Here is a 12,639-nt window from a genome sequence, read left to right on the forward strand (position 1 = left end):
ATTTTTTTTTTCAATTCATGTAGGTTGCAGCAGACTCAGTCATGCCCCACTCACCCGTCTTCGCTGCCATGGCCTGCTCCAGGTGGGGACGGAATGGCCCCTGGCGGGCAGGGATGCTCAGGGTGGACAGGTGCCTCTGGGTTCGGCTCCTGGGTGAGCTAGGCTCTACAGCTCTCCTGGAGACCACAGGATCCTTGGGCTTGGAGTGGGGGGCTTCATTGTGAAGTGGGGATGGGATGACAGGGTGAGCTGAGCTTCCTGGAATGCTGAGAGACAAGTACAGGGAAATCACACACAGAGGCCTTGGGCCTGCCCTGACTCCCGAGCCCCTCTGAAGCCTTCACCATGAGCTCCCAGACTTGCCAACTCTGCGTCAAACCCTGAGGACACGAGAAGACTCACAGGGTATATCCTTCGACCCAATGCAGTGGCACTGCCCACGTGTAATACTAATGCTGCTAGACATTTATCATGAAGGGATTTCTAGTCCTGTCTTCATGTGCATGCGAGGCGCTCTGGGGCCAACCCACCCCAGAGACATCAATGTCCACAGCGTTGCCATCATGCCACCCCTCACACATGCCTGCTTCCACCCTCTCTCCTTTCCTCTGGGCTCTGCCTTGTCTCTTCCCACGGCTACCCTGAGGCCCCTCTGTCTTTCTCATGCTGGTCCCCCCATAGTTTTTAATTCATTTGCTCAGTAAGAATGCATTTGCCATGTCTGACACTAATGGGGCTGGTGACACTGGACAAGTCCCTTCTCCTCTCTAAGCTTCTGAGGATAAGATAGAAGAAACCACCAACGGAGGGTAAATGAGGGTCTGGGAATGCAGAGACGGAATGCAGAGACTACTGGACCCTAGTTGGGGCCATCCCAGGCTATCCCAAGTGATGTGTGTGACCAGTGGCCTGGTGGCAGGGTCCTGGGATACCTGAGGTGGGAGAGGCGGTGCTCTGGGGTCTGAGTTAGGGGTGACACTCTGCTGGTTTCTGAGCCCACGAAGCCACTGTCTGTCTCAGGAGAAGCCATCCAGGGCTCCTGAAAAAGGCAGAACACTTTTTTTTTTTTACCAGTCCTGGGCTTGAGCTCAGGAGCTGAGCACTGTCCTTGGACTTTCTCAAGGCTAGAGCTCTACCACTTGAGCCTCAGCACCACTTCTGGCTTTTTTCTATGTATGTGGTACCGAGGAATCGAACCCGGGTCTTCGTGCATGCTAGGCAAGCACTTTAACCACTAGGCCAAACTCCCGGCCCCAAGGCAGAACACTTAAATCTGAGGGATGTGTTTAGGGACAGCGAAGAGCCCCTCCCAGACCCTGGACTGGCTTCACATGCCAGATGCCCAGTTCCTGGGCCCCAGTGCCAGGCCTAACACAAGCATCTGACTCCAGGTAGGGACTCCACACCAGAAGGCCTTGCCTTGAGCAGGCCTGGCCACCCTGAGGGCTGACCACCCAGGACTCTGAGATACAGGCCTGTGGCAGAAGAGGTAGGAAGAGGAGAAGGATGAGGAGGAGAAGAGAAGTATTATTCTGGCATCTTCTGCCATGGCCCTGACATGCTACAGTCTCATGCAACTGCAGAAATGCTCAGGCCCAATGGCACATGTTTTGTTTTTTTATCAAAAGCAGAAGCTAGACATAAAATACATGGGGATATGGTAAGTGATACAGGACTCTTGGCATTCACACACAGGGCGACCAAAGGAGGTTGCTCTTAGGAGAGGAACACGAAGGCACAATGCCTTACACGCCTCCTCTTCTGATCATATACAATGGTATTTATCAAAATGAACTCCAGGAAATGGAAACAAGAGGCCTTTGCTTTGTTGATGTTTTTGTATCCTTTTCCTCGATTCTTATTTGTTTGTATATTTGTCTTGTATGAGAGGGGCACAGAAACCAAAGCGTGAACAAACACAGCAGTGGTACTCACTAGATACTCTCTATACAATGTATGGGTGGAGATGGAGAAGAAAACAGAGAGAGCAAGGGAAGGGGTGACATTTTCCAAAAAGTAATGTACTCTTTACCTGACTCACGTAACATCACCCCTCTGAACATCACCTTCATAAGAACAATTTTAAAGATGACATGCATTGGGAAAACACTGCAGCAGACACACAGGCCAACATTCATGCTTCATAGAATGCAAATAAGACATACAGGTACCTACCACTGGCACACCGAGCACATACACGACAGCATGTATGTGCATGTAACAAGTCACATTTCCACGGTGGTCTGTGGTCTTTCTACTCATCCGAATTGCTGTTTGACAATGCCAACAGTATCACATCAAGAACCAGCTTAGCTGGGAGCCCAGTGGTTCACACCTGTAACCCTGACCTACTATGGAAGCTGAGATCTAAGAATCGTGGTTTGAAGCCAGGCTGGACAGGAAAATCGGTGAGACTTTTATTTCCAATTACACTGACCTCTCTGTGGGGTCCTCTAGCCTGGCGCAGAGTCTTGTGTGCCAGGTGTTCCGAGGTGCCACTCCCCTCCAGGCTGGCCATACTGCCCCGATAGAATGCTGTAGACTTTGGTGCCATGCCACGTCCTGGAGAAGCTGTCTCCACCTTGCCCAGTCCTGGCGTGTATCTAGGCTCGGCCACAGATGTCTGGAAGGCCAGTGGTGCCGAGGGCTCCCTGGGAAGAAGAAGAAGCATATTGTCCCTGAGGCCTGACATGAGCCAGGAGGCCTGGACCTGCGGCTGGACTCTGGAGTCAGATATTCCTGGAGCTCCCCATCCTGGCTTTGCTCCGTTTCACAGTGGCATGGCCTTGAGAAAGTCATTTCTCTTTTCTGAACCTCAGTTCTTATATCGGTAAAACAGGGGTGTGTCAATAAACCCACACCCTCAGAAATGGTGTGGGAACTCAGAACCAAAGTAGCACTTCCCAGCAAGTTTTCAGGCACTTCCCCTCCTGCCATTTCCAGACTTGTTCCAAATAGAAAGAGCAGTATGGAACTTGGTTACAAAGAGAAACAACTTAGCAAATTAATGGCTCCTGTCCTGGATAGAGGACTGAGGTGCCTGCTCAAGGCTCTGCTGCTCAGTCAGCACAGTCTGGCCAGAGTAAAGGTCCTAGACTGGCCAGAGCAGAGCTCTATACTTGCTTGGACAGTCTACCTCTCCTCCCACCACATTGCCTCTGTTTCACTTTCTGTCACTGTCTCTTTTCAAAGGAAGATCAGGAGAGATGATGACACGTTAGCACTAAACTGAGACTTCCCCCTTGGTTACCATCCCAGAGTCCGAAAACAAACAAAAAAAGACACTGTGTTGAAAAATGAATTAACTATATACAACTTGTGGGTGGGGATGGGAGGGAAAACTGGAAGAGTGAGGGAAAGGGTGACATTGTCCAAAAAGAAATGTACTCTTTCCCTGCCTTACGTAACCATAACCCCTCTGTATAGCACCTTTCTAATAGAGACACGGAACAGGTTTGACCACAGGACTGAGAAGAGCCATTTGCTCATCCGTGTGGATTCAGGTTGAACAGGATGCAGAGGAGGCTCAGTGACTTACTGGTGGGGGATCCAGTGACGTTTCTCAGCCTGCACTGGGTGCTGCCCTGGGGTCACACAAGTGGCATCCATTCTCCCTCCTGCTGAAGCTGCTCCATCAACTTCCAGGGGGTGAAGATTGTCCTTTGCCACAGGCTTTCTGTTGTGTTCCTGCCCTCCTTCCTCCACCCTCAAGGCTTCTGGGAGGGACTTCATGCTAAGGTACCTGAGGAAGAACCCAAGCCAGGGCTGTGACCTCCACAGGGGATAACTGAGATCTGGCCACAATCAGACACCCAACAGAGGGTGAGTGGTCAGGTGGGTACCCACCGATCCAGGAGGCCATGGAAATCCTGCTCCATCTGCAGCTCTTTGTTCCTGAGCGGGGCTGGGAGGTCCCTTGGGCAGCTTTCCACTTTGCTGCTCCCGGGACTCAGCTCCACATCCATGGGTGGCAGGCATGGGCCAGTAGGGGCTGGGAGCTGGGCAGAGAGGTGGGGAAGCAGTAATTAAACACCTGCCACAAAGGGCTCAGGAAAAGTGGGGAATGAGACATAGGCTGGACAGGTGGGGCGACTGCCATTCAGAGGCATGCACATATGCTTTTATGAACTGCCTGTCATGAATGCCAGACACCCCCCCCCCCACAACTTGGCATATAAAAATCGGTGTCTATGGCTCATACCAAGTATCCTAGCTATGGGGGAGGCTGAGACTGGAAGGATCAGAGTTCCAGACCAGCTCAGGTAGAAAAGTCTACAAAACTCCATCTCCACAGAACACGCTAGACATGGTAGAGTGTGCCTGCCATTTCAGCTACCACGGGAAGGTTAAAAATAGGTGGACCACAGACAAGATGTATGTCTGGATGAAAAGTGAGCTCCTACCTTAAAACTAACCAATAAAGTGGGGCACTCTTGGTTCATGCCTATAATCCTAGCTACTCAGGAAGCTGAGCTATGAGGACTATGGTTCAAAGCCAGCCTGAGCAGGAAAAGTCCCTGAGACTCTTATCTCTAATTAATCACTAAAAAAGCCTGAAATGAAGTTGTGGCTCAAGTGGTAGAATGCTAGCCTTGAGGGGAAAAAAATAAAAAAGAAAGAAAAGAGAAAGCCTAGTGACAGCTCCCTGGACCTGAGTTCAAGCTCCAGGACTGGCACATGCACTCACTCTCTGTCTCTGTCTCTGTCTCTCTCTCAGATACACACACACACACACACACACACACACACACACACACACACACACACACCTGGTAAAAATAAGAGTAGAAGGCTGGGTCTTAGTACTTCACATTTGTAATTCTAGCGATTCAGGCTGAAATCTAAAGATCACCAGTTCAAAGTCAGCCCAGGCAGAAAAGCCCCTTTGAGACTTCATCTCCAATAAACGACTCAAAAAGCCAAAAGCGGTTCTGTAACTAAGTGCCAGAGTGCTAGTCTTGAGCCCAAAGAGGCTCAGGGACAGAGCCCAGGCCCATGCCCAACAACAACAAAGAATTAAAGGTTTGGCTAGGCAGTAGAGTGCCTACCTAGAAACCCTGAGTTCAAACCCCAGTACTACGCAAGTGGGTACCTCAGAGGAGGGGCTCGGGTTGGCCACTGCGGGTTGGTGTGCCAGCTGGCAGGGCAGGGGAGTGGCTGGGGTGTTGGGCTGGGCTGGGGCTGGCTCAGAGGGCGCCAGCTTATGCTGGGTCCAATCCATGTGATCCTGCAGCTCTTCCAGCCGCTTCCTCAGCTGGCGAATCTCTGCCTCCAGCTTCCTGGAATGGGGAAATATCAGCACAGAGGCCCATGTCAGCGGCCACATCCGAAGAGATGGGTCCACCTGCCATCACCGGTGGATGACTGTGAGAACTCGAGAGAAGAAAGAGACTTCACTGGGAATCAAGAGATCTCATCTGGGTCCCCTCTGCCCTAGGGAAACCTCAGCTCCAGCTTCCCTACTGTCCAACAGGGGTTTTTCAACTCAGGTCTGAGGTGCCATTTCGTCTTCTCATCTCTTGGTCCCACTTGTGTGGATATGTCACTAATTGGAAAGGGGTTCTCCCTGCCCTGTGTATGAAGTACCTCTCTCCTGATGACCCAGGGACCCACCTCTCCAGTACCTACCTGCAGGAGTCAGAATCTCCAGGTGTGCCCTTAGAGCCAGTGCCCTGTGTGGCCAGGTGCTGCCCCCTGATGGTCTGCAGGTAGTCGTCCTCCAGGCCTATGCAGGCTGCCCTCAGCCTCCGGAAGCCCTGCAACCAGACAGGGCAGGGGGCTCTAAGTGCCCAAGCCCTATGAGCTCAATGCCAGGACACATAGTACACATGCAGCTAGGGCCAAGACTGGGACTCTCAGCACATGTCTCTACCACAGGTCAAAGTTCTCTACCATCAGCCTGGCATGGTCAAGGGAGGACCTGGACCCCTTGGCAATGGCCTGCCTGGTACCAGGACAGCTGCAGTGCCTAATATACTCTCCCTATGTCCCTCGAAGATTGGGTATTGCAGACATTCCAGTCTTCATCCCCTAGTTGCAAAACTAGGTATCAGAAAACCCTTCCCTAGTGAGGGATTCCTTATTGTCTTCACAGGAGGAAACAGAGGCACAGAGAGGTTAGAGTTGGTAAAAGGTACACAGTGAGCAGAACAAGTTGTATAGCCATGATTTGAACCCAGAAACTTGCTGCAGAGCTCCTGGTCCTAGAAACTATACTAGGCCTCCACAGTAGATGTGACCGTAGTTGTTAACCAGTAACACCACAGAAGTAGCGAGTCATCACCCTGACTGCCTCAGATCACTCAACTCCAGGAACAGATTTGAGGTAAGGGCAACCTAGAACCCTGTGCAGGATCTAACAATCTCTCAGTCTCCCCAGGTACCAAGGAATCAAGATAGAAAGAACACGAGTTGGGTTTTTTGTTGTTGTTCTCAATCACAGGAAAGAAGGATCTGGAAATCATTGCACTCAATGAAAGACACACAGAGGAAGATGAGAACTGCATGTCCACACATGTGGAAACTAAAAGCAAGGATCTGAGAGAGGAAAAGCATAGACCAGTGGTGACCAGAGGCCAGGAGGAGCTGGGGACGGAGAAGAGGGAGGAAGGCTAGACACTGGACACCAAACTACTGTTAGAGGAGAAGAGTAAGTCCTAGTGCTCAAAGCACAGTACTGTGACAACTTATGTAGCTAATAAAGAGCTAGAAGACAGGAGTTGAACACTTCTCAACACAAAGTAACATTGTTTTCCATGGAAATATGGATTATCCTGAATAGGTGGTTACATACTATATACACATCAAATGATCACACGGTCCCCTATAAATACCCTATGCCACTCCTGTGGGACAGCACAAACAATTTTAAAGTCATGGTTTTCATTCTCAAGGTCCCTGATCATCTATTGGATGATCACATACCACGCCTTCCATAATGGAGTTGTCCCTGACATCCAGGAGTAGATGCAGGCTGGACTAACCGCTTTACAAACCAAGGAGCCGGTTTCTCTCTCCAAGCCTCCTTCTGCTCCTCTTAACTGCCCTGCTGCACGTCTTGTGCCTGGGCCGTATTCTTTCCTCACAAGCTTTGGGGAGATGGAGGAGGGGAGATCTCCTCGTGGAGAGGGCCCCTAAAGAGCCTCCTGTTGGAGTGGGAAGACTGCAGCTTGGGATCAGGAACAGCTAAGGGTGGCTGCTTTTGGGGGGCTTCCCAGTCACTGTAGGGTCCCCAAATGCTAACGGTCATATCAACAGTCCCTACCTTTGGCCCTCCCACCCTCAACTTTGAGAGCCCCTTCTGTTCCCTCCTGTGGCCTGAGGCAGCAGAAACCTGTTTTGTACAGACATGACTATATTAGCCAATACACCAAATCTAGAAGGAAAAGAGCTAGATAAAGGCTAGATAAAGGGTCACCTGCCCTCTCTTTAGCCAATTTCTAAACTTTTGGCAAATGGGGAAAGAGGGAGGCTCAAAAAGAAAGGTCCTTTTCTGGTGGCTAAGAGGTGGGCAGACCAGTGGGAATAATGCAAGTAGTGATCATGACCTTGACCTTGGGAATGAGATCCTGACTTTGAATTTGGGAATGAGCAGATCAGCCTCCAGACTCTGCTGCCTTCTACTATGGGACCATCAAAGGCCTTTGAGTCACCTCTCTGGGCCTTGGCTTCATCACAGTTAAATGGGGGACATGGCTGAAGCTCCCTTGTGGGTTTTTATGATGTTAAAATTGCGGTATTATATGTAGAAGGCTCCCAGAGTGTCTGGCAGCCTTGTGGCTTAGTAAATGGCAGGTATGGTACCAGTCAGCATTTTTGAGGGGAGCTGGGCAGGAGCTGCGGCCGGGTCCGGAGGACTGTGTCTGACAGCCAAGGGCTGCACGGGATCAGCTGAGGACAGAAGTGAAGGTATCTCCTGAATGTGGTTGGGGTGGGGGGAGGCGGGGAAGGTGGGTTAACCTGAAGTTGGTCCTGGGGTGTGAGGCGTCCTTCCTGTATCAGTCCTTCGAAGGAATCCACCTGGACAGATGGGAGGGAAATTAGCTTCATGAAGCCCAGGGCCCTGTGCACGGCCTTCCCAGAGGCCCTCATATCCAGCCACAACCATGCTGGGCATGAAGGGTCTGGCCTCAGGATGGAGCGTTCTGTCCATTCAGGGTGGACACTAGTGTGGACTCCATACTGGGCCGCAGGGAAGATCCAGGAAGTTAATACCTACAAAGTTCAGTCACTCACAAGCAGAAGACCTGCGAGCTACACTGACCATAAGTGGCTGGGCTGGGTAGGGAAGAGCCAGGCTGTGCACCATGGAATAGCAACATACCCACCAAGGCTCGAGCTCACTGTCAATCAAGGTAGGGGGCGGAGTTTACAGTCTGCCCTGCCTAGTACTGAAGAAACAAAAGGCTAGATGGGGCACATTTCTTGTACTCTATCCCTTGAATACAAGGACAGGCTCCTGGACGCCCAGCCTTTGTAAGCATACAGGCCCGAGGATGCTGGCTAGCCCTCACAGCTGGCTCTCTACCGCTGAGTCCACACGTCTAGCATTTTTGTTGGCTGATAGCATGTGAGATCTTGTAGACTTTTCTCCCCAGGCTGGCTTTGGCAATCTTTAGACCTCAGTTTCCTGAGTAGCTAGGATTACAGGCTTGAGTCACCAGAGCCCAGCTGACATGAGTCTTTGAACCCTGGTATGTGTTTTATATAAATATCAACCTTCTCCTTCAGACAGCAGACACAGAGGCCAGCCATGCTGGATAGTGAAGCCTAGAGCAACAGAGAGGCCAGCTGACCTCAGTTCCTGCTGAGTATTGTAACCTGACTTTGCTTTAGTTTATGAACAGTTAGATAAGAAAAAAACTCCTTTCCAGTTCCTGGGCCAAAAATGGTAGAAAGAAAAAGGTATCAGGTACTTAGCCCAGCTACTCACAAAGGCAAGAGCCTTGAAAACATCACTAGAAGGGAAAGGAGTCAGACATGAGGCAGTGGTTTGTTTGAATCCATTTATATGAAATGCTCAGGACAGGCAAACTGCCTGAGGTCAGAAAGCAGGAGTAGAGGGTATGGAAAAATAATGGTGTTTCTCTGAAGGAATTTCTTTTGTTGACATGATACCTGTAATGACTGCATTTCCATTTTTGCATAGGCCACTAGGAAGCTCAATAAAGAAAAAAACTAGGTGTGTCTCTGATTAATTGCTCAAAGTCTGACAGAATACTTTGTTGACTCACTTTACCCTATAGTTTGTTTTTCTCCATGCTTACTTCCTTTCTGCCCCCAGCTTCTTCACTTCCGTTTTCAGAATGTGGCTAACAAGTAGTTTCATGAACTGCTTCAAGCACTTATAGAAGAAGGCCAAGGATATGGGTAGAAAAAGAGGTGCACACGAGGCAGTGACCAGGGATATTTGAGGGAAATATCAAAACCCTGTGAGATGTAAGTGAGTAGACTTCTAGTTTTGAAACAAACCAAGAAAGGGGATAATCTGCCCAAAGTGGAAAGGCAAGACAGAGGCCCTGTTTCCCTCTCGGCGGTACAGCAGGAAATCTCCCTGGGACTAAACCAAAGGCACTTTCAAAGACAACTAGAGGAACCCAAAATGCAGGGTTCAACCTAGGCCTGGGTGACAAGGCGAAGGCTGGGGACACGTGACTTCCAAAGCCCAGGGCAGGGAGAGGTTCAGATTTCAAGATGGCCCAGTATGATATGATGACTGTGGCAGGGAGGGAAGTTGGGGGTCGGGGAAGATGGACTCTCACAGACATCCTGTGAAACTTGTCATGCTGGATGTTAAACGAAACATGGGGTCGCACTCACCTTGGCCAGGAGCCAGCTGGCCTGGGAAGCCAGTCCCTGGGTCCGCTCCATGGTGGTGCCCTGGCTTTCTGGGAGCCCCTTCGCAGTGGGCATGGTGGAGGGTGAGGAGGGGCTCAGGTCTTCTGGTGCTGTAGACCACCCTGGAATACATGGACAGACTGCCACATCCACCATCAAGCGGCAGCTGGCCCCTCTGTGCCATCTCCACATCAAGCCAAGGAAGAGGGTTGGGGAGGAGATGTCTCACTACAGGCATGAGCAGGCCTGGGTCTCTCTACAGCACAGGCTTGAGGAGCAGAGCCAGGCCAGCCTGGGGTTCTGAGCCAGTGGTGTGGGCTCTGATTCACAAGTTTGAGTCCCAACCCTCCCCTTGAGGAGCTGGGTTCATCTTCAGCGTGCTCTTATCTGTCTGAGCCACGGTTTTCCTGGCTACCAGGTCCCCGCTGGGATTCAGCAAAGTCACACATGCCATGCTCAGAACAGGGCAGGCTATACCACAGGCCCTTCAAAGAGAATACCAGTTATACTCTTCATCTCACATTGCCAAGGGGGTACAGTGGGGCTCTACCCAGACCATCCTGGTTTCAGTCAGGACACTTTCCTGTTTGGCCTGTCCAAGACAAAGGACCCAAAAAGGTCATAGCTTGGGGCTCTGACCCCCTGATCTAAAACCAGTGCCTATCCAGGGTGATTCAAGACACCCCCAGAGCAGAGGCACATAGGCAGCCCCAGGTCTCAGACTTACCTGTGGCCTCAGAGGCCTGCTGGTCCTGGTCAGTTCCAGGCCACCACTGGGCTGAACGGGGCTGTGGGATACTGAAGGACAAGACCTTGGACCCAGGGGGCACCGTTCCCTTGCTACTGTGGCTGGGCTGGGGCAGGTCAGAGTACAGGTTTACCTAGGAAGATGGAGATGGGCAAAGCCAAGTCAAGGGCAGGGAAAACATACTGAAAAGGTCTCACTTTCATCCTTCCTCTACCAGACAGGTCAATCACACTTCTGATCATAAATAGAACCATTGTCAAGTGAGCCGGTGGCTCACGCCTGTAATCTTAGCTACTCAGGAGGCTGAGAGCTGAGGGATGAGGATCAAAGCCAGCCTGGGAAGAAAAGTCCCCTCAGACTCTTACCTGCAATTAGCTCTTCAAAAATCAGAAATGGTGGCTGGGAGTTTGGCCTAGTGGTTAAAGTGCTTGCCTAGCATGCACAAAGACCCGGGTTCGATTCCTCAGTACCACATACATAGAAAAAAGCCAGGAGTGGTGCTGAGGCTCAAGTGGTAGAGCTCTAACCTTGAGAAAGTCCAAGGACAGTGCTCAGGCCCTGAGCTCAAGCCCAGGACTAGCAAAAAAAAAAAAAAAATTACTCAGCAATTTTGAAATAAATATTTCATTAAAAAAAATCAGAAATGGTGCTGTGGTTCTGAGTGACAGAGAGCACTTGCCTTGAGCACAAAGAACTCAGGGATAGTGCTCAGGTCCTGAGTTCAAGTCCCATGACTGAACAAAATAAATAAATAAACCTTTTACTGGGGTCTGGGGGTGAGGATAAATGTGGGGTGAATGGCCTTTGTGCTTTCTCCATGTTCTCTTTGTGGTGGTCCTGAAGAGGAGTTTGGCAGGGACCACATCCCCGATTTCCCAGGAGAAAACACACTCTCAGAGAGGTTAAGTCACTCACTCAGAATCTCCAGCTGATAAGTGATATGTTTTTCTACTTGTAACAGTACTGGTTATTAATAACATTTGTCATTACACGATAATAACACTTGTCATTATATGATTATAGTATATGATGTCATTTGTCATAAATAATTCTACTAATATTTCTTAAGATAGTTCAGTATTATAAGCAGAAGCAAATGACTATGTGAACGAATGAGAAAGCCAGCAAGTGCCCAGAGCTCCATCACTTGAGGACAGACTGAACAACACAAAGAGCCCCGTGAGAAGCTGCTGCAGGAAGGGCTGACTGAGGAAAAACCTTCTGGAGCTCAAGAGCCAAGAGAATGCGTGCCTTGGGCAGTGGTATGGAGCAGAGGTGGACAGCTGGGGGTTTTGTGAACAGGGCTTTGCTGAGCAGAGCCGTGTGGCTGAATGTACTCCTGAGACTAAGTTGAGAAGCTGGGGTGGAGACGGGAAAGCCAAATCTAACCACACGTGGCCTTTTACAGAGTTTTCTACCCTGCTTTAGTGGCCAAGTCAGAGCCATGTCCGAGCTCCACCACACACTGTTGCTGTGTCCTAGAACTGCTGATTTAGCTAATATCATGTTATGCAGGAGTTCAGCACAGAGTAGCCACCACTCTCCTATTGGTCCTCATCATTATCACATTACAACCATCACCACCGTCCCTACTGTTATCCATGTGACCACCTGGAGGCAAGGTCATGGAAAAGCCACACTCCAGTGGTGCCTTGGTTCCTGAGTGCCAGGTGGGGTGTCCTGACTGCCCCTCCTGCCCCAAGTTCAGGACAGGCAGCTGACAGTGGGCCTGGCAGAGGGAGCTCCAGGCCCCAACCAAACACCCCACCTCACCCCACCCTCCATCTTACTCTGATCTTCAGGTCCCTACTGTGGCAGAAAATCCATGCCAAGTGGAGCTTGGCCCAGCTGCTGCCCTCCCTTCCCAGCCTGAGCCTTACCAGATGAGGAGGAGGCTGGATTTTAATAATCCCCCGGGCCATCTGCTCAGCCCTACCTGCAGGGCCTAACCACTAGCACCCCTCTTCTCCTGAGGTGACCCAAATCCCTGGGGAGGTGTCTGCTCTGAACACATTCCCTCCTTCCCTTCCTCCCCCCCCCCCTCAGTCGCCACC

The 12,639-nt window shown here is 50.7% G+C and overlaps 1 protein-coding gene across 2 annotated transcripts in view; it reads right to left on the reverse strand.

The window, feature by feature from the left end:
- The window catches only part of Akna (AT-hook transcription factor), a 51,164-nt gene that overhangs the window by 13,816 nt on the left and 24,709 nt on the right, over positions 1-12,639 (reverse strand). For both annotated transcript variants that reach the window (XM_090330488.1, XM_090330487.1), the window contains exons 5-14: positions 10,565-10,718; positions 9,820-9,959; positions 7,960-8,019; positions 5,629-5,756; positions 5,093-5,279; positions 3,847-3,998; positions 3,539-3,742; positions 2,438-2,651; positions 933-1,039; positions 55-266 (exon numbers count right to left, since the gene is read on the reverse strand). In XM_090330488.1, the coding sequence (XP_090186614.1) occupies positions 55-266; positions 933-1,039; positions 2,438-2,651; positions 3,539-3,742; positions 3,847-3,998; positions 5,093-5,279; positions 5,629-5,756; positions 7,960-8,019; positions 9,820-9,959; positions 10,565-10,718 (1,558 nt within the window). The remainder of the gene's footprint in view (positions 1-54; positions 267-932; positions 1,040-2,437; positions 2,652-3,538; positions 3,743-3,846; positions 3,999-5,092; positions 5,280-5,628; positions 5,757-7,959; positions 8,020-9,819; positions 9,960-10,564; positions 10,719-12,639) is intronic.

The sequence above is a fragment of the Megascapheus bottae genome, chromosome 3 (assembly GCF_031878675.1).
Source record: "Megascapheus bottae isolate mThoBot1 chromosome 3, mThoBot2.hap1, whole genome shotgun sequence".
In the NCBI taxonomy this organism is placed as follows: Eukaryota; Metazoa; Chordata; class Mammalia; order Rodentia; family Geomyidae; genus Megascapheus; species Megascapheus bottae.